At 50.9% G+C, this 22409-nt stretch overlaps 1 protein-coding gene across 2 annotated transcripts in view; it reads right to left on the bottom strand.

The window, feature by feature from the left end:
* The window catches only part of BICD2 (BICD cargo adaptor 2), a gene marked incomplete at its 3' end in the record, with an annotated part of 53349 nt that extends 38009 nt beyond the window's left edge, over positions 1-15340 (bottom strand). For both annotated transcript variants that reach the window (XM_082842590.1, XM_082842589.1), the window contains exon 1: positions 15067-15340. In XM_082842590.1, coding sequence (XP_082698716.1) covers positions 15067-15306 — 240 coding nt within the window. In that variant the 5' untranslated portion in view covers positions 15307-15340. The remainder of the gene's footprint in view (positions 1-15066) is intronic.
* Positions 15341-22409: the final 7069 nt, after the last annotated feature.

Raw genomic sequence — 22409 nt, 5'->3', positions numbered from 1 at the left:
AGGCCATATCTCAGACCTAGGGTGTCACCAGGGGTCAAGGGGGCCTGGGTTGGGGGGGCACTCAGGGCAGTCAGCCCCAGGGACAGCAGGGGACAGGCAAAAAAAAGTGTCAGGGGCTACTCTGGGACCTTCCACCTTCCCTACAGAAAGCCATCCTAGGGCTGGTGCTCTACCATTTGAGTTCACAGATGCAGAGCTGGGCTGGGGGGAGGCAGGGTTCAAACCCCTTGGACACATAGTGGAGGCCAGGGCAGTGGGGGTGAGGCGGCTTCTCACACAAGGAAGGTGGGCCTGTGGGAATGCAAGCAGTGGTGCACCTTACGGCACCCCATGCCTGGCCTGTGCCTAAGGAGTCTGTGCCTCCTAAGTTGGGTATAGGCCTGGAGTGGGCAAGCCCACTCCCAGCGAGAGAATGGCACTCAGTAAATATATGCGGACTGACAGGAGAATAGGGAGGATGTGGGGACACCGCAAGGAGGTGACAGGCCCACATCAGAAGTGGGTGGACAGGGACAGAAGGTCCAGTGAATGGACAGGTGGTAGGGGTGCTGGGTGAGTCTTGGTGCTTGCGGGAGCTGGGAAGCGGGTCCTGCAGGCATCTCCTCTTTACCGCTCCTGCCCAGCCAGCAGGAGACACACCCCCATGACTTGGCAGCAGGAATAGCTCCTAGGCTCACCCCTCTACCTGGGTCTGCCTGTGGCTCATGCACACCTCCAGAGAGGGGTCCTTTCCAGGGCCAGCCCCGGGTAGCCAGTGGCCCATGACCTGGCCGTGGGAAGCAGACAAAGAGGCAGGCCCTCCGGCCAGCACGTGGACACAGCCAAGGGCATTCCTGGGCCCCCACTGCGCACCAAGGTGGAGAGATGCGGATAAATCCTGTAGCTGTGCAGAAGTACAGAATGACAGTCCACCCATGTGGCCAGGGAGGGTTCAGATCCCTAGCATAAGCTGCAGTAACATGATAGGTTTCCCAGATGTATCTTCCCACTGGGATCCTTCCAGAAACATGAAATCTCCTGATGCTCAAGTCCCCCCCTGAAACTGTTTGATCCTTCTGGGTGTGGCCAATGTTTTGGAATTTCTGAAAGCTCCCTGGTGATCCTGGCGTGCAGGAAATTCAATACACCACACTGGCTCTGCATGAGCTTCCCAGGGAACCCAAGCCAGCTGAGAAACCAGAAAGAGACCCATTCCCTACACAGGCCCTCAGAGACCTGCAAACCCACACAAAAGGACACTCCATGGGAGAACTCAGCTCACCACCCTCAGCCAGCTCTTCTCATCTGCTCCCACCTTCCATTCCAAGAAGGACCTACCCCAGACCCACTCCCTCTTCCCTGTCTCACAGGTTTCCTGAACAGACAGGTGGTGGCAGGCATGGCCCCAGGCCTCTAGACATTTTTGGAGGCAGCCTGGGAAGGCCTGGCTACCCCGCAAAGGTGACCGAGGTGGGTGTGAATCTTATTTGATCTTCACAACAGCCATGCAAAGTAGAAACTTATCACTCCCATTTCACAGGTGAGCAAACCAAGGTTCAGCGAGGTCAGATGATTCCCCTGAATGGCACCACAGGGCTTCTCACTCCAAAAACAACTTTTCTTCTTTGCAGCAAAGTAGTTCCCAGAGCTGGGAAGGGTGGGGTGGGATGAAGGTGGAGCTGGGCTCCAAGGAGCCCCCAGCAGCCTCACCTGGCAGGAGGGCAGGGAGGAGCTGGGGAAGGCTGCACAAATCTCCCCTGCAGGAGAGGATGGGGGCCTCCTGGGGATGAGGGTTCCACCTGGGAACTGGAGCAGAACAGAGGCTACAAGCACACCTGCATACACCCTGCCCAAGCAAACAAGCCTCATCCATCAGATCAGCATGCCAAGGGCCCAACCCTGTCCCAGACTCCCTCCAAAGGCCCAGGAGGGGCACGTGTGTGACAGCTGTTCTCCACTGGCCTGCCCTTCCCACTGTGTGGCTTCCTGTCTTAGTTTCCCATCAGAGCACCTGCATACTGGCTGTAGGGATCAGAAAAGCTGACCCCAAGGGGTGGTACTCACCCAGGGATCACCCCCAACCCCCACGCCTGTCCCACAGGTCCACATCCATCCCAGCACCAACCACAAAGCCCAGCTGCCCTGGGCAGTGTCCAAACACTAAGCTGCTTTTAGAAAACTGGGAATCCACTCCTGAGCAGGAGGGATTTAGCCAGAATCGGTGCCATTTAGAGAAGATTACACTCTAATTGCCCCAGTGTCAGCAGACAGGCTTCTGGCCAGCTGAGCCCTGTAGCCAGTGGCACTCCCCACAGACCCTGGCTCCTCTGTCAATCCTGGGGCCTGGGGACAAGCCCTTGTCTTCCGAGGCAGCTGGCTACCCGACACAAACCTCTATTCAATGGCCTGCAGTCGAGGGAGCTGTCCAGCTCCCATCTATCCCAAGCCTCAGAAGACATTTGGTAGGCAGAGCAGCCGGGACTATACCCGGCTGGAAACACCAGGAGAGTGGATTGCAGTTTCTCACCTCATCTCTAATCTCAACACATGTCCTCACATTATTAGCCCCATTTAGGAAGGGATATCCAGCAAGCCTCACAGTCAGCAAGTAGCCAGAGGCTCTAACTCAGGCCATGTCCCTTCAAGAACCCAGAGGTCTGCAGCTTTAGAGACGAGAGTAGAGCCAATGGAACTATGTATGGGCATGGGCTGCAATGATGATTCAATTCTCACATCTGCCCTAAGAGGCTCTGGAAGGCAGACGGGCCTGTCAGCAGCTGTAGCCATGATGAGATAAAGGGTGTCAGGAGCCAAGTGTCCCCCATGTCTGGCATTCTGTCACAGTCACCCTGGCAGGGTAAGTCCCTGTCATGAAGGACTCCCACATCCCGAGGAACCAAGGATGCTGCACTGCTCATGAAAAGAGGTGAGAATCTGAGGCTCAGGGTGGGCGGCTGAGACCCTGTACTGAAGCCAGGTACCTGGTCTCCCAGCCTCGCCCCTCCAACCTGCACACATCGAGGTCACCCAGAAGAGTGAGGCCTGCAGGGATCCTTCCTGTGCTGTCTGTGACACACACACATGTGAACACATGCACACACACGCACACATGGTTCACTTCATCATAGCTTGGGCATGAAAGCCTAACACTCCTGACTCATCCTGGACACCCTCCAGTACACTGCCCGGGGCCATTTCTCAGCCCAATCACAACAGCACCAACACTGCTTTAAGTTGCAGCAGCCACTGTGCAAATCGCAGCCAAAGAAAGTGCCACATCAGGACCTGACCCTCTGCCCTGCGCCTTTGGCCCAGGCACGCTACCTCTCCCCAAAGCCTCACAGGCTCCTGTGGGTCCTGAAAACAGAGATGTGTTCCAGACTTCAACCAGTACAGGCACAAAGGGGCATCCCACAGTGGAGGTGAGACACTGATGCTGAGAGAGCATGAGGAAAAAGAGGTGTGCTTGGTAGTGAGAGTCTGCGAGAGATGCAGACTTGGCGGCCTGGCACGTAAACACCACCCACACCTACCATAAATCCATTGTGGGTCCCTACAGACCTGTTCCAAAGGTAGTGAAGAGTCAGAGCTGGCATAGGGAAAGGCTGGGCGGGCATCTCTGGGGTGGAGTCTGACCCTAGCACCAGAGAAGAGGGCCAGACCTAGAGGCCTGGCAGGCTGGAAAGGGGCTCACATAGGGTGGTGAGCACCTGAAATAATAGTGAAGGTACCTGAAACGAAGATGGGGATGCATCTGTCACAGTTTTGTAGGGACCTAGCCACCAGCTTCTGCCTGTGGGGCAAGCAGCTAGTAAACGGCCAATTGGGACCCAATCCCAGGTCTGAGCAGTGGCTGAGTCCACACCTCTCCCCTAACTACTGCCTGGGTCAAATGCATAAGGCTAGTAAGTTAAGCAGCTTTCTGGGTGGTTTCCCAGGAGTAAAGTCAACCCTGACTGAGCTGCTCAAACAGAAGGTCCCATGGACCACCTTAAAAACAGTGACACAAAGACACAGAGAAGTATCATATTCATCTTCTATCAAAAATCTAACCAACTGTACTAGTGATTTTTGTTTTTACTTTTCTCAAGATTTAAAAAAAAAGGACCACCAATTGATGATGACCAGGACCAACCCTGCCAACCCAGGGCTGAAGACCTTGGCCAGCAGATCCCAGTCAGGTGTGCTGAGTCACATAACAAAAACCACAGGGCTCAAGGGAAAGATTCACCATTAACACATAAAAAGACAGAAACCTAATAAAATCAGCAACATACATTCAAGAGGGCAGGGTGTTGGAAAAAGGATAATTGCACAGATGATTGGAACAGAACAGAACTCCCAGGAGTAGACCCACACACACACAGCCAACTGATCACTGACAAAGGAGCAAAGCAACTTCATAAAGAAAGTTCAGTCTCTTCAACAAATGACGCTGGAACAACTGTACATCCATGTGCGAAAAATGAATCTAGACAAAGACCTTATACCTCTCACAAAAATCAACCTGAAATGAACCACAGATCTAAATATAAAATGGAAAACTAATAAAACCTCTAGATAAAAACATAGGCAAAAAATCTATATGACCTTGGGTTTGGTGAGGACAATCTTAACATGAAAACAAAATGGCATTAAAATTAAAAACTTCTCGGGCTTCCCTAGTGGCGCAGTGGTTGGGAATCCGCCTGCCAATGCAGGGGACATGTGTTCGAGCCCTGGTCCAGGAAGATCCCACATGCCATGGAGCAACTAAGCCCATGAGCTACAGCTACTGAGCCTGAGCTCTAGAGCCTTCGAGCCACAACTACTGAAGCCCGCATGCCTACAGGCTGTGCTCCGCAACAAGAGAAGCCACCGTGATGAGAAGCCCACTCGCAGTAACGAAGACCCAACACAGCCAAAAATAAAAATAAATAAATAAATAAAAATTAAAAACTGCTCTGTGAAAGGCACTATTATGGGAATGAAAAGACAAACCACATAAAAAATTAAAAAAAAATAAATAAATAAAAAGACAAACCACAGACTGGGTTATTTATTTGCAAAGTAGGACTTGTATCTAAAATAGATAAAAGACTCTTAAAACTCTACGATAAGGAGACAAACAATTCAATTTTAAAATGAGCAAGAGATCAGAACAGACACCTCACAAAAGACGATACACAGACAGCAAACAAACATGAAAACATGTTCCACATTATATGTCAGCAGAGAAATGCAAATGAGAACAATGAGATGCCCCTATACACCTACTCTAGTAACTGCCAAATGCAGGTGAGGAGGTGGAGCAACAGGAACTCTCATTCATTTCTGGTAGGAATACAGAATGGTGCAGCCACTTTGCAAGACAGTTTGGCGGTTTCTTACAAAACTAAACATACTCTTACCCTGTGATCCAGCAAGTCGCACACTCCTTGGTGTTCACCTAAAGGAGCTGAAAACTTATGTCCACACAAAACCTGCACATGGATGTTTTATAGCAGCTTTATTAATAATTGCTCCCAGCTGGAAGTAACCAAGATGCCCACTTTGAATGGATAAACAAACTGTGGTACATCTAAACAATGAAATATCATTCTGTGATTTAAATTAAAAACAAAAAGAGCTAATAAGCAACGAAAAGACATGGATCAATCTTAAACACATATTGCTGGGGCTTCCCTGGTGGCGCAGTGGTTGAGAGTCCGCCTGCCGATGCAGGGGACATGGGTTCGTGCTCTGGTCCGGGAAGATCCCACATGCCGCAGAGCGGCTGGACCCGTGAGCCATGGCCGCTGAGCCTGCGCCTCCGGAGCCTGTGCTCCGCAACAGGAGAGGCCACAACAGTGAGATGCCCGCGTACTGCAAAAAAAAAAAAAAAAAAAAAACCCACATATTGCTAAGTGAAAGAAGCCAATCTGAAAAGGCTACATACTATATGATTCCAGTTATATGACATTCTGGAAAAGGCAAAACTATGGAGAAAGTAAAAGATCAGCGGTTGCCAGGGGTTCTTTTTTTGGGGTGGAGTGGTGTTGAATAAAGCACAGGGGATTTTTTTAACAGAGTGAAACAATTCTGTATGATACTGTAATGGTAGATAAATGACACTACTTGTTTGTCAAAACCCAGATAACTTTGCCGCACAAAGAGTGAACCTTAATGTATAAAATTTTTTTAAAAAATCATTTAGGACATATGGGGATCCTAGGCTGGAACACAGAATGTGGTAAAACAATCTAACTGCGTTACAGATAGATGAAACCACCTCACTGAAGGGGATAGCAAATAAGGTGCTTGCTTAAGTAATGTATTTGGAAATCAGTGGAGTATATAAGACTGAAGTCAAAAAGAACAGCACGTGAGCACTATACTCTAGTTGATAAATTATTTCACAAAGGGGTATAGGTCAACAGTTCTGACACTACTGTGGTGTGCTGGAATGGAGCTGTGTGGGGGATGGGGAAGCCAGGTGTCTCTCTGGTGGCGGGAGGTTACATACAGATAAGCAAGGGGAGGTGGTGGGAATGATCTACGTGGTGATAGATCAGAGCTGGAGACATCAGTAGGAACTCATGTTCAGCTTAATATAAATACATGTGACTACATCTAGAAATGTTTATAGATGTGTGTGTATATGTGGGCCAGATCTATCTCCTGCCTCTGTTGGCTGAGAGGGCCTAGAAGCAGGGACACTCCAGCAGCAACAAACACCCAGCACCCAGATCCTGGCTTCTAATACCATTCTCCAATAAAAGGAACCAGGACTCCTTGGAGAATGCTTACTCTTGTACTGGGGCAGGGAACATACAGGATGCCTCTGGAGAACCCTGTAGCACCAGAAAGTAAAGAGGCTCTCAGGAAGGAAGGGAGGAAGGAAGGAAGGGAGGGAGGGAGGGAGGGAGGAAGGGAGGAAGGAAGGAAACAATCACAATGATAGGTATGTTGAAGGGGCACAGGAGCCAAATGAAAGAGCTGCCAGGGGCCAAAGCTGTAACAAGCTAAGCAACAAAATAAAGCCCAAATATAAAATAAACATCCGTGAGTCCATACCAATATAAATGAATGGATGAATAAACAAGTAAACTGGGAAGAGACATGTCTCCCATGGGGAAAAATTCCGAACAATGTATGTACATGCTTCCCCTCAAGGCAGTGAGCATGACCCTCTCCTGCCCCCGCCTTCTCCTTAGGGTGGTAGCTGTGCAGTTTGGAAAGGATGAAAGAGCACCTTGAAGTGGAGATGCCTGACAAACACCTCAGCCAGGGGATCTAAAGCAGTTTATTTTTATTTTTTATTTTTTTTTGCGGTACACAGGCCTCTCCCTGCCATGGCCTCTCCCGTTGCGGAGCACAGGCCCCGGACGTGCAGGCTCAGCGGCCATGGCTCACGGGCCCAGCCGCTCCGCGGCATGTGGGATCTTCCTGGACTGGGGCACGAACCCGTGTCCCCTGCATCGGCAGGCGGACTCTCAACCACTGTGCCACCAGGGAAGCCCTAAAGCAGTTTATTTTTTTAAATTAATGAAAAAAGGCAGCAGAGTTTTAGAAGTGTCAGGTAGTTTAAAAACACATAAATGCTGCAACACATGGCACTTTATCTTGACAAAACCCTGAGGTTTGCCCATGGATATGATGTCTCCAGAGGGGGAAAGCAGGCCTTCTGAAATGAGATGGAAAGTCACCCCAGATGCAGGTGGGTGGGTCACTGGGTGCAGGTTCTGTGTTCACCTGGTGTTTTCTGAGGACAAAATCACACATAACTCTTATTATGCTCATATTGTTCCCTCAAATATCAATCACTCTGGAAAAAATTTGCATTTTCAAAATCAGTGTTATGGGGCTTCCCTGGTGGCGCAGTGGTTGAGAGTCTGTCTGCCGATGCAGGGGACACAGGTTCGTGCCCCAGTCCAGGAAGATCCCACATGCCGCGGAGCGGCTGGGCCCGTGAGCCATGGCCGCTGAGCCTGTGCATCCGGAGCCTGTGCTCCGCAATGGGAGAGGCCACAGCAGTGAGAGGCCCGCGTACCGCAAAACAAACAAAAAAAAAAACAAAACAAAAACAGTGTTATGGCAGAGCTGACTGCTCCCATAAGAAATAAATCAAACCCTCTGAGACACCCTTTCTCCCTCACCATGCTGGCCACGATGACAAAACCAACAACACTAAGTGCAGATGAGAATGCAGACCTGCTTGTCAGCTGCTGCTGGACTCACTGCAATTCCAGCCTCTCCAAACCGGCAATGGGGCAACATTAGGTACTGCCTCGGGTTCATGACTGTTGGGCGCAGCAACTCCAGGGGCCTACATCCCCTCTGATCATCCTGGGTCACAGTTCTACAATACCCAGGGAATCTCTCAGGTCGGTGGAGAAGCCTGGACCCCTGCAGAGAATTTGGGGCAGGATGTGAGGGGGAAGGTGGGAGGAGAATGCCCAGGGGACCCCAGGAGCTAGAAGGGTGAGGTCCCAGGCCTGCCCTGACACCATCACTGAGGGAGAATCTGGTCCACTGCCAGGGCTTCAGGGATGTGCTGGCCTAAAACAAGGAAACCAAGGCCCAGGGAGAGGACCACTCAAGATCATGTCAAGCCTTGCTAGCACACAGTGTGGGATGTTAGCCCTCACTCTGAGCCCCAGCATCCTCACCTATGGAACTGGGACAAAGAGAGCTCCTCCCTCCTGGTTCAGAGAGAGCTGGACACCTCTCAGCACCACAGTCAGAATACACTTGACAGGTGACCACGAGCCTCAGCGGCACAATAAAAGCTGGTCTAATGAATGAACTGGATGGGCAACAATGACCCAGCAGTGCAAGGGCAAGGCCATGTATCAGCTGAAGGTAGCACTGTGGCCAATTTCCTAAAAAAGAGAAAGGAAAGACAAGACAAGAGTGAGATGCCTGGCCTGCATGGGGGCGGGGACAGCTACTCCAGGTTGCCAGTGGGGAAGCAGGACGGGCAGCCTCAGGATGGTCACATGAGGCCCTGTAAGCAGTGGCGCCCTCAGCCAGGTGCACCAAGTGGACCCTGCTTGGCTCCCAATGCAAACAGAACAACTGTAAAGTGACTATGAGCCAAACAGGGAAATCCGGACGCTGACCAGACAGAAGATGACATTAAAGAGTCACTGTTAATCTTGTGAGGTATGAAAATTAATCTGTGATTCTGTTTTTATAAAAAAACAGAATCACAGATTACTTTCTCAACACAACACACCAATGTACTTACAGTAGAAGTGAGGCACAGAACGGAGGCTGCCAAAGCTGGAGCTGCCAAAGTGGGCGCGAAAACACACAGGCCAATCTCTCTGCTCTGGTTATGCTTAAAACTTCCCCTAAAGATGGAAGACCTTTAGGAGGGGAACAGTGCAGAAAAACTGCCTTAAAAAAGCAAACCCATAAAACTCAAACTACAACAATTATTTCACATGATACAACAATAGACTGGAAGTGCACAGAACCTTCCAAACCCATGGAAACCTCCAGATCTTCGACCACTTGAATGAAACCTACTTTTCTGCAACTCAAAGAATAACACCAAACTCTGTGTCTTTTTAAAAACAACTGTTATAGATGCTCAAAGCACTTTCTAGTTTTTATAGATCATATGTATCTCACATACATACACAGGAAGAAAAAAGCTGGCAAGTAGAAAAACCCGGTAGTTCCCCATACATACTCCATAATTCCTACAGAGACATGCTCATTTCTACATTTTGATGTTCTTAAAGTGAATGAACAATTTTTTTAAGCATATTAAGCTCTAAAGAAGAAGCCAGGCCCCGATACTCCTTGATGTCATCACCTACCTGAGCCTGGACTGCCTGTTCTACCACATGTCCCCGAGACACACCCTGCCCCTGCAGCCCCATCTGTCAGTCCACCTCCCATGGCACAGCAGGGCTGGGACAGAAAGGTTTGATGCCCAGGACAGCGGCTGGGCAGTCACACGGGGCCCTCTCCGGCTCTGGGGGACAGCTTGAGGGGCCACACTTCAAACACTGGACAGTATGGGGCCTGGGGCCCAGGAGAGTCTCATCCATCAGAGCCTGCAGGGTCCTGGCCAGCCCCTGCCTGCTAGCCACCTTCGCTTCGCTGTCTAAGAAGAAACCAAATCTTTCTTTACCTTCAGCATGTGTAGTGGCCCTTTATCCAGTGCATGGATGTGGAGAAGCAGGTCTGACTGAGGGGTGGCTGCCCCAAACTGACAAGGGTAAACTGATCTCTCCTCCCTCACAGTAAGGGGTTGGGGTCCCTGAGGTGGGAAGGCCCAGCAGGAGTCTGTGTCTACCTGGCCGTGGCTCTCTCTGAGGCAGCTGCTCAAACTTAAGGAGCCTCGGTCACTACCTGCCCAAGTGCCCCAGGTACACCAGCCTGATCCTGAGGGAAGAGCCATTCCTCCAGGGCCACATAGCTCCTGAGGGCCCAGGAAGGGTCCAGTTGCTCCCTTGGAGCCAAAGTGTGGAAACCACAGCCCTGGACAGCACATGCAGTACCTCCTCACCTGCCCAGGCAGTGCCACTCTTAGGCCTGGCCTCCCTCCTGCACCAGTTATGGAAAAGCAGCTCCTTCATAGTGTGTCCAACCACCCATCCAAAGTCACACCCTGAGAACATTGAGGTACACAGCTGCTTAACCCCCAGGCCCTGCAGGAAGACAGAATGCCAGGTGACACGGGAGTCTTGGGAATTTTTAAAAATGGAAGAGCCCTCAAGATTGCTTCACAACGCCCTGCCAGACACAAGCTCTGCAGGCAGGAAAGTGGGGAATGCCCAGCAATGCAGCCACAGTGGGGCGTGTGGTCATTGCCTTTGGATGCTGGTAGCTGCCTCTCCCAGCTGTTAGACCCCTGGGAGCAGGGCTGTCTCAGCACCTCCAGGATTCCCTGGATCCCCACTTCCACCACAAGTCAGGCTTCTTCATGCTGACAGCAGACCACCACACAGCTTGCCCTGAAAGGCCCACAGGTCTCCTAGAGTCTCCCAACCCCCAATGGCTCTCTGCTCCAAGTTCTAGGGTGGTATCAGATGAGCAGAATCCTCACAGGGTTTAGTCCAAATCAGGACTTTTCCTGTCTCAAAACAAACACTTGAGAAGGATGCGCCTTGCACAGAGGCCTCCAATTGCCCTTCCCTCCTCCACAGGTGTCTGCTCTCTTGGGGACAGGCTTCCTAGGCTCAGAGCCTTGAGTGAAACTCAGTTTCTCTATGCCTCGGTTTCCCCAGCAGTACAACAGACATAACAGGGTGGTGACTCCAAGGGATGGCATGAGGACTGCAGGAGTCGGTGGGGCATGCGGAGGCTATGGCAGGAACAGCTCACCAACAGGGGCGAGGCCTGAGCGGCAGCCCTCACACCACCCTCCTCTGTGAAGCCAGCTCATGGCCGGAACTTCTACACAGACTTGGACAGGAACCTGGTGCCCAAAGAAAACTTCCAACTTGGTCTGAGCTATTGGACCTTCCTCAATCACTCACACCCATCGCTACCTTGGTTTCCCCATCCTCTGAGAGAGGAAATTACAAGAGGGATGGGAAGGAGGAAGCAAAGAGGACAGAGCAGCTGCTCCCACCAGCTCTGCCACAGTTGTTCATGCAGCCAGAGCCTGCAGGATGGGAGGGATATCCAGGTATTGGGAGCTGGGCTCAGGCAAGTCCAGAGGAGGCTCTGAAAAGTGTCCAGGCCTTGAAGGGCAGGCAGAGCTTCCAAGATCCAAGATTGGGAAGAGGCAGGGATGGTGAGGGCAGTGAAGGCAACCAGAATGCAGAGAGCAGTGTAGGTTGAGCCAGGCCAGAGGCCCCAGGCAGCAGGCTCAGGCGCCCTCTGGACACGAAGCAGGGCCACTCCAGACCTTGCGAGAACAAGGAGCAGAGACAAGGTGACTACAGGGACAGCTGGGAGGGGATCCAGGCCTGGGTGAGGTGGAGGGAAGGAAGGAGCTAATGACACCAGCCAACACATACTTATTGCGTAAGCACTTATTGTGTGCCAGGCACCAGTCCCAGCCTGTGACAGGCTTCAGCTCACCAAATTCCACCCGCGGCTTCCCTGGGATATAAGTATACTGCACAGACAAGATCCTGAGGTAGCACATAAGTCAGCAAGGGCATCCAGACTTTGTCTTCCTGCTCTCTCTGGGAGCCAAGCGAGGGTGGGGCTGAGACTGCACCACGACCCCCACCACTTGCCTGCGGCATGCCCTCCAGCCCTCACATTCCCAACCTACAAGGACCACTCACTCCTGGTACCTGCCTGAGCCATGCAGGCAGGAACTGTCTTGAAAAGGGCAGCACACCTGTCCTTTTCAAACTGCAGCTAAGGACACAGAGTGAGATGTTCCATGGCTACTGAGGACAGGAAACATCACATGGCTGACCAAAATCTGTCACCATGGTGGGGAAGGGGGCACAGCAGAACTTGTGACATACAGCGCCCTTATTAAGCCAAGCTCAATCACTAGCAAAATGGTTAGGCAAAATGGGCCAGTGGGTACCCTTCCTCCCGCACACCACGGTGTCAGTAGGACACAGACACACATACACTCACCATGTGAGAAAGGCTGCAGGGCCAGCACCACTGCCACTGGCCCCACAGAGGACCCTCCCTCAGGTCTGGTCACAACCCAGTCACCTGGGACAGACCAGCCAGCTTCTCTCCCTCTAAAACAGTATTATCTACAAATGCTCAACAGGAATACAGGCCCCTCTGTTCGTAGCATAATTTGTTAGTAACTGAACCCACTTTAGTTAAAGAAATAAAGTTTTAAAAGAATGAAGATGGCTCATCTCTCTACAGGAGAAAACAAATAAAATTTTAAAAAGACCCAACAGATATGGTCTCCTTAAATCTTCATTTTTAAAATAAGAGTAAATATTTCCAAGTATAATAATAACAAGAATTAAGAGAGGCTGACAAGAGCCTGTGTTGGCATGGCTTTGAGTAAACTGGTGTGACCTTTCTGGCAACATCTACTGAGACTCTGATGCACCTTCCTCTAGTTCTGCTGAGACTTCCAGGTGAACTGTTCTCATCCCACCTACAATGAGGGAAACTGAAGTTCAGGACAGTGGGACGATGTGTCCAAGGCCATGTGACCAGTGTGTGCGAGAGCCAGACGGTAACATCAAACTAAGCAAGCAGCCACCTGAAGAACACCTGTGGAGACCGATATACCATCTTCCCAATTCCCCTGGGGACCCATCCTCCAGACACATGCCACAAAACTGAGTCAAGATTCTTACACTGGCCAAATGTCTGTGACAGTAAAGAGTTGACAGCTGAAAGGTCCCTAAGCAGGGAATGATTAATTCCTGTGCAACTTTCCCTTCTGGTCTGCTCTTACAGCGGACGTGAATTCGAGCTTGTGAACACAGAAGGGGACTGCACATGCTGCCAGTGGAAGCTCACTATGAACTCTGAGGGGAGAGGCTAGGGAAGACCAGGCTCACCTCTGAGCTGCAGAGGGTGAGCCTAATGTCTCCCACTCCATATTCTCAAGGCCCCCTCAGCATCCCTCCATCTTGGGCACATTCCCCTACCCCACACACTAAGATGAGGCCCTTGCCAGAGGGGTCACATGTCACCCCTCTTGTAGATCTAGTGCCAGATAAACCTGGCTTGGAGTAGGTACCAATACCTGCTGACAGATACAAGACCTCGGGTCGAATGAGCTCCACCATCACCCTCCCTGGGGCCCCTATCTGTCTTCTACAGGGCACCTGCTCCACCAAGCATAGATTTAAGTACTTTCATGAATTAATTCCCTGCACTATCAGAAGGGGATCCAACTGGTCTACCCAGTGAGACACGGAGGCTCAAAATAGCCCAGGCACCTTCCTGAGGCCACTGGGAGTGGGGTGCTGGGAGGTGGGCAGTCCGGGAAGCAGCGAGCATGGTGGATCCTGAGACCAAGGGCCAGGAGCCTACCTGGACAAGATAAGAATCAAGTAGGGAAGGGGCAGACTATCTCAGGCACTGACAGGCTAGATACCTAACACCTTGTCCAGGCTTTTTAAATATGCCTCAGACGAACCCTTTCTGGGTGGGATGTTGCAGAGGAAGAAGCTAAGGTTCCTGCTCATAGCCACATCACCAGCAAAAGGCAAGACCTGGATCCAAACCTGGGTGTTCCACCCAGGAAGCAACTTCTCCCTCCCCACCCCCACAACAAGGCTGGGGAGGCAACGAGGACTGAGAGAAAATGGTGCTTAAATCACCCAAGAGAATTATTTCACGGCAGGACTGCACAGCTCTCTCGCTGCAAGGCTCTTTGGCAGCCTGGGGGTCCAACCTGCTCACCCCGGAGTAAAAATCACACAGGAGACACAAGGCTTATCCATGACAAACACCCACAGACCTGTCCCCCAACTTCACGGAAGGGCCTGGGAGGGCAACCAGGACGGGAAGTGGACAGAAGCACTGCATCACAGAGAAGTAACTAGCGGGGTGGTCTGCAAGCTGAGCATGGGGAGAGGCTGTGGGGTACTCCCGCCAGCTGTGATGAACACATGCAAGGCAAGCCCCCGACTTCGCCTTTTCCTGGTCTCCCGGCGCTGAAGCCTCTGAAGGCAGCTGCGCCCAGAGAAAGGAGGTGATGTGCCTGGAGACGATGGAGACACACGCCCGGTCTTTCCCAGCCGGTCACCTGCATCCATCCCACGTCCCCATCCCCCGCACTCAGAAAATCAAACACCGCAAAGGACGCCATCCCACCGTGCCCGAGACCTGCCATCAGTAGCAGAAAAGCTGACCACACGGTTCCACCGCAGCCCTTGCCGCGGAGGCCAGAGTTTCTAGAACGCGCATCGCCCACCACACTTGGGGCCCGCCACCCACCGCAGGGCCGCCTCCCGGCCGGCCAAGCACACTGACGCTGGGCGCCCCGGTGCTGATCCGGGCTGCCTGGGGTCAGGGGTCGGCTGGGGAGTCGACCCGGCCCAGGGTCAGGGGTCAGTTTGGCCTGCGTCGGAGGCTGGTTGGGGGTCCGCTCGGGGGTAGTCTTGGCCACGGTCAATGGCCGGCTCTGGGGTCAGAGCTGAGGTCAGTCCGGGGTCGGGATTGGCCGGGGGCGCGGAGGGCGTGGCGCCGGCGGCCCTTGCTCCTTACCTCCTTGAGCTGCTCCATCTCGCCGCGGATGGCCTCGTAGTCCACCTCGAGCTCCTCGAACTGCAGTTTGAGTTGGTGCTTCTCCTCGAGCACTGCCAGCCCGTACTCGGCCGCCTGTATCTTCTCACGCGTGGTCTCGGCCAGCTCGTGCGACAGCCGCTTCACCTCCGCGCGCAGCCACTCCGGCTGCGCCTCCATCACTAGCCGCGCGTACTCCTCCTCCTCGGACGGCGCGGACATGGTGACCACGGCCGGAGTCACGCCACTCGCTCCGAGGCTCAGGCCGGGTTCCCCACCGCCGCCGCCGCCGCCACCGCCGCCACCGCCGCCACCGCCGCCGCCGCCCAACCCGACGGCGCCCCGGCCGCCGCCGCCACGCAGCCGCCGTGAGCTCGCCGCCGCGCGGGGCACTGTGGGGGCCATAGTCCCGCCCGCGGCAACTACAAGGCCCGTCGCGCCCAGCGCCCGTCCTCCCCCGCCCGTGATTGGCCCGCGCACCGTGCCGGGAGGCCCCTTCCAATGCTGTAGCCTCCGCTGCTGCCACGCGGAGCATTGTGGGGGTCGTAGTCCCACCAGCGCGCCGACTACAAGGCCCTTAGTTCCACACGCCCGCCCGCCCCCGCCCGTGATTGGCCAGGGCATCCGCCGTCGCGGAGCCGGAAACTGGTGTTTTCCGGTGCCCGCCCCCGGGCCTGCGAGGTGTGGGTAGGTGGTGCGGTAGGTCATCGGCAGGACGCGGACTGCGATGTGCAGGGGCTGGGTGGAGCCGGCCACCGGTCTGAACCACCCTACGTGGAGCGCTCGGGGCGTCGCGGGGACGGCGGGCTGGGTGGCGGTGGGGACTATAACCCGACGGTTCAGACGGGCGAGGCCTGCGGAGCCCAGGACGTATCCAGTTGGGGAGATGGTCAAACCGCTAGCGGAAGAGACGCCTTCGCCCCAGCTAAATACGAAATGCCTCGTGCGTGTTTCCTAAGAATTAGGCATTTCCATGCGTCCTACGATGATCCAATTCAGGACCGCCGACACTGACGGGGCCTCGAATCCAGCATGGCTTCCCTGCGCTACCCTCGTAGCGTGGGTTCTGGTCCGGGACCCGGTCCTGGGTCACGCCTCAAATGGCAGTCAGGTGTCCTTACTGTCCCTCAATCTGGGAGACTTTCTCCCTCTTTGTCTTTATGACCTTGACCTTTCTGAGGCGTGCAGGCCAGAGATGTACACACCGATGCATCCCCACGGTTACATTAGGTTATGCACTTTGGCTGGAATATCAACGAGGTGGTGCTAAATTCTCACAGAATCCTGTCAGGAGACTCGCAAACCCATGGCCCGGATGCTGCTGGATACTCCTTTGTAATCATTGATACTATCCTGTGAGAAGACAATTCAGACTTTGCAAATATCCTGTCACTCCTCAAGCTTTTAAAATTTTTATTGAGGTATACTTGATTTATAATACATGAGTTTCAGGTGTACAATGTAGTGATTCACAATTTTTAAAGATTATACTCGGGCTTTGCTGGTGGTGCAGTGGTTGAGAGTCCGCCTGCCGATGCAGGGGACACGGGTTCGTGCCCCGGTCCGGGAAGATCCTACATGCCGCGGAGCGGCTGGGCCCGTGAGCCATGGCCGCTGAGCCTGCTCGTCCGGAGCCTGTGCTCCGCAACGGGAGAGGCCACAACAGTGAGATGCCCGTGTACCGCAAAAAAAAAAAAAAAAAAAGATTATACTCCATTTATAGTTATTATAAAATATTGACTATATTCCCTGTGCTGTACAATATATCCTTGTAGCTTTATTTTATACGTAGTGGTTTGTACCTCTTAATCCCTTACCCCTGTGCTGTCCCTCCCCCCTTCCTTCTCCCCAGATGTACATCCTTCTCCCAGATGTAGAGATTGTTCTCTACATCTGTGAGTGTTTCTTTTTTGTTATGTTCACTAGTTTTATTTTTTAGTTTCCACGTAAAAGTGGTAACATACAGTATTTGTCTTTCTCTGTCTCATTTCATTTAGCACGATATCCTCTAGGTCCATCCATGGACCTAGATGGCAAAATTTCATTCTTTTTTATGACTGAATAGTATTCCATTGTGTGTGTGTGTGTGTGTGTGTGTGTGTGTGTGTGTACACCACATTGTCATTATCCATTCATCTGTTGATGGACATTTAGGTTGTTTCCATATCTTGGCCATTGTAAATAATGCTGCTAGGAACATTGGGGCACTTTGTATCTTTTCAAATTTAGTGTTTTCATTTTCTTCGGATATATACCCAGGAGTGGAATTAATGGATCACGTAGTAGTTCTACTTTTAGTTTTCTGAGGAACGTCCATACTGTTTTCCACAGTGGATGCACCAATTTACATTCCCACCAGCAGTGTACAAGGGTTCCCTTTTCTCTACATCCTCACCAACATTTGTTGTTTGTGGTCTTTTGATGCTAGCCATTCTGACAGGTGTGAGGTGATATCTCACTGTTGTTTTGATTTGTATTTCTCTGATAATTAGCAATGTTGAGCATCTTTTCATGTGCCTGTAAGCCATCCGTATGTCTTCCTTGGAAAAATGTCTATTCAAGTTTCCAGCCCATTTTTTAATCGGGTTGTGTTTTTGATATTGAGTTATATGAGCTCCTCAGACTTTTTTTTTTTTTTTTTAATCAGGAGAAGAAAGGATTTATTACTTGCAGCAAGTAAGGAGAACACCGGGGATCTTTCCTAAAGCAGCATGTCCCAGAACAGTAAAATTGGGGAGGGTGCAAGCTGAGGGTACATGCATATTCATGAAGGGGCTCAGCTGACAGTTGACAGAATCCAAACTTTAGTTGATTGAAGTCACCAGGGTCAGAAAAGGTCAACATCATCATCCCTTAGGTTCTGGTTGATCTGGTGGTTGAGTGCTTCAGGCTAACCTTTACCACTGAAAGATAACTGGCAGTCTTCACAACTGATATATTATCTTTGCTATTGTTACTTCTCTTGCCTGATAGCAGGTAATGTTTCTGCATTCTTTTGTTCCCTTAAGATCATTAATTACTGAGACCTGTTCAAGGGCAAGCATTGTAGCCAGGATTAGATCACAAAATGGCTTAGGCTGAGCTCCTTAAACTTTTAACTCAGTAGTTTTCATTGATATTTCTTGCCTAAAGGAATTATTACTAGCCTATTCTTTTCTATATATTTATTTATTATTATTTTTAAACATCTTTATTGGAGTATGATTGCTTTACAATGGTGTGTTAGTTTCTGCTGTATAACAAAGTGAATCAGCTATACATATACATACATCCCCATATCTCATCCCTCTTGCGTCTCCCTCCCAGCCTTCTAGGTGGACACAAAGCACCAAGCTGATCTCCCTGTGCTATATGGCTGCTTCCCACTAGCTATCTATTTTATATTTGGTTGTGTATATATCAGACTATTCTATTTCCATCATTCCTTTTCCACCTACTAACTTTGTACTCTAGGGAAGATACTACATTCATTAGTGGTATGGATCTGTGGATTCTTATTTTACTTAATGAGTTATAATCCATTACTCTCCATATTCACTTAGATGCTCAGATGTGGCAGATTTGGCCAGTGGGAGCTCCACCAGCTGGCTTTGTATCCTTTCAACATGTCACGATTTTTAAGAATTTTCTTACATTCTAGCAAAGTTGTTCCAGGATCATCTTGTACTCTGGGCCCAGACCTGGAATCAGCCATTTCTCCAAGGAGCCCTGATTCCTTTTAGTGGTTTCATGTTTTATTTGTATGAGGAGAATATGTCATAATTTTACTTGTGAAATTAAAAAATAATTTTTAGGGCATTCAATCACAGTAGGAGTGAGATGCCCAATCAGCCTGTCTGTCCTTGTCTTAGCTGAGAGTCCCAAGTCCTAGGAAACCCTCAGGCCTAGGCTGACCATTCAGTCTAAGTGCGAGAGATGCTAGGGAAAAGAAGGGAGAAGGAACATAAGAGGAAGATGCTCTGAGAATTGGTGGCCCCTTCTGACCCAAACTGGCCAAACTCCAAACCCCCACCCAACTCCATGCCTTCATATGAGGCTGGCCTGAGGAGGGAGAAGAGAAAAGGCTGTGGGAATCTGGTGCAGGCAGGCATTGACCACGGAGCTTAGAACTTGGAGACAGGGTGGTGGTGGAAGGGGACAGGCAAGGACTCTCATAGGTGCTGGGGACAGAGGACCTGTCACTGGAGGAGCCATGATGTGTGACAGTGTTGGGGGAATAGTCATCAGGAAGAGATTCCCTGAGGATATGACACCTGAGTGGAGACCCAGAAGATGCACAGGAAGTGGCCAGTGAGGCTGCTGGAATAGGGGATTGGCAAAGATAAGAGAAGCAGGTCTGCTGCTTTTTGGGCTCCAACTGGGCCTCCAACATTGCCAGGTGCTTGCCCTCCATCATTTCATCGAGTCCTCCCAATACCCCGGGATGTGGGGCTTATGCTACATGTTTTACAAATGAGAAAACAGGCTCAGGGCAAAATCCTTAGTTATCACCTTTGGCTTCTTACACACTCCATCTGATTTGTCAATCTGTGAGCAAACGACGACAGACTCAGAACTAGCCTTGGCCTCCTGCCTTCCTGACTGCCCCCTCTTTGGCTCGAACCCAATTGCCTCCCAACTGGACTATTGTAGTCATCTTCTCACTGGCCTTCCCCCAGCCCCCTCACCCTATATTTTCTCTAACAGCAGCAGTAGGATCCTTAGCCCAAGGCAAGTCATACTGTGGGACTCGAGGGACATTGTTCCAGCTAATGATTAAGAACTCTCCAGACAATAGGGGCTTCTTAGACAATGGGTAAATTTCCAGGATGTCTGGCCCCCTTCCGAGAAGGAGGGAGATAAACAAAATGTAAAAAAGGTATCTGTCAAAGACCAATCAGGAAGCTGGGGACAAGTTCCCTCTCTGGTCCGAGCCTAAGCCGGGACCAATCAGGAGGAAAACACAACCAAATCTATAATTTACATACGGGGAAGTGGGAACCTATAAAACTGACATATTCGCGCCCAAAATGGGTTTCTTCTTCGACCTCCTGCGTGAGGACCAAGGAACCCCGGTGCACCGGCCTTCAATAAACCTCTTGCGTTTTGCATCGACTTCCGACTCTTGTTGTTTCCTGGGCGAGTCGAAACTCCTAGGAGACCGCGCAGGTCTAACAATACCCCCTCAGCTCAAAACTCTTTCCTTTAGTACATTCAGGCTGCTGTAACAATACCACGGTTGGGAGGCTTATAAGCAAAAGACATTTATTTCTTAAGGTGCTGGAAGTCCAAAACCATGGTGTCAGCAGATTCAGTGTCTAGTGAGAACTGGCTTCCTCTTCTCTCACTGTGTCCTCACATGGCAGGAGGGGTGAGGCAGCTCTCTGGGGTCTCTTTTATAAGGCCACTTATCATGGGGGCTCCACCCTCATGATCGAATCACCCACAAAGACCCCACCATCCTAACACCATCACCTTGGGGGTTAGGATTTAATGTGTGAATTTGGTGGGGCACAAAACTTAAGATCATAGCCCCCTCCCAGAGGCAAAGCCTAATTACAGCAGCCACCCCCCAAGACACTTCACATTCTGGGAAGTGGCCCTTCTGCCCTCATGACTTGTTCCCCTTCCTGGCTTTATCTTCCTCCGTGGCATCCTGCATGTTGTGCTTATTCACGTTTGCACCTTTGTCTCCTCCTGGAATGTCAGCTCCAGGAGGCAGGGACCTTGACCAGGCCTCAGCAGTCTCCTGACCCACACACCAGGGCCTCCAGCCAGGGTCCTGCAGGGGCTCAGGACTCAGCAGAGACCAGGCTGTCCTTATTATCCCCCTCCCTGGACCCTATACCCCTTCACCAGGATGGAAGACATGGGAGAATGGAGGCCTTTGTCACACTGGGGTGCTGGGTGCCCATGGTGCACCCCCCTGCCAAGAATGACTGGGTGACCATTAGCCTGGAGGCAAAGCTAAGTGATATCTTCTCAGAAACCCGCTCTACCTTCATAAGCAAAGGCTCCGGGTCCCCCACTCCTCCCATCCAGGGCAAAGGGGCAGGATGCTTATGCACACAAGTGTCCGGGCTGGGACCTGGCCTAGATGTGGCCACTTTTTTGCTACCAAAGCTATTTGCTCAAAGGCTATTTGCTATTAGGTTCCCTTTTTTGCTATTTGCTCAGGAGCTCTGGGTGCTCACAAACGTCCCTCCTCCTCCTGGAATCCTGTCTCCTCTCTGCCTGTGGCTATCTGGTTGTAGACCAAGGAGCAAAGCCATCCCCTGTTGGTGACTCCCTGCCTAGGCATACTTAGCTCAACTGACAGCAGAGTAAATGGCATGGCATCCCCCACGTATTCATATTGTGTAATGTAGGATGAGTCTTTGACCCAAATGTCATTCATTTGATAAACTCTGTGCCAGGCCTTAGGGGTTCAGACATATACCGTATATCCAGTTTTTCCAGTGCCATTTGTTGAAAAGACTGTCCTTTCTCCGTTAAATGGTCTTGGCACCCATGTCAAAAATCAATCAACCTTATATGCAAGGGGTTGTTTCTGGAATTTCTTTTCTTTTCTTTTTACTTTTTTTTTTTTACACTCTTCTTATTTTTTTATTTTAATTTAATTTTATTTTTTTGATGTGGACCTTGTTTTTTTTGGCTGCATTGGGTCCTCATTGCTGCATATGGGCTTTCTGTAGTTGTGGCGAGCGGGGGCTACTCTTCATTGTGGTGCACGGGCTCTAGGTGTGTGGGCTTCAGTAGTTGCAGAACACAGCTTCAGTAGTTGTAGCACACAGGCCCTAGAGTGTGTGGGCTTCTGTAGTTGTGGTGTGTGGGCTCAGTAGTTGTAGCAGATGGGCTCTAGAGTGCAGGCTCAGTAGTTTAGTTGCTCCGCGGCATGTGGGATCTTCCCACACCAGGGATCAAACCCATGTCCCCTGCATTGGCAGGCAGATTCTTAACCACTGAGCCACCAGGGAATTCCCTAGAATTTCTTTTCCACTGGTCTGTATGTCTATCTTTATGCCAGTACCACACTGTTTTGGTTACAGTAGTTTTGAAGTAAGTTTTGAAATAGGGAAGTGTGAATCCTCCAACTTTGTTCTTTTACAAAATGCTTTGGCTATTTGGGGTCCCTTGAGATTCCATATGAGTTTTAGGATTTTTTTTTTAATTTCTGCAAAAAAATCATTAGGATTTTGATAGAAATTGCATTGAATCTATAGGATGCTTTGAGTAGCATTGACATCTTAACAATATTGTCTTCCAGTCCATGAACACAGAATGTCTTTCCATATTTATGTCTTCTTTAACTTCTTTTAGAAGTGTTTTGTAATTTTCGGTCTGTA

The sequence above is a fragment of the Leucopleurus acutus genome (assembly GCF_964270905.1).
Source record: "Leucopleurus acutus genome assembly, chromosome: 7".
Lineage (NCBI taxonomy): Eukaryota > Metazoa > Chordata > Mammalia > Artiodactyla > Delphinidae > Leucopleurus > Leucopleurus acutus.
The sequence above is the reverse complement of the archived record's forward strand: the minus strand, read 5'-3'. Positions and strand labels throughout refer to the sequence as shown.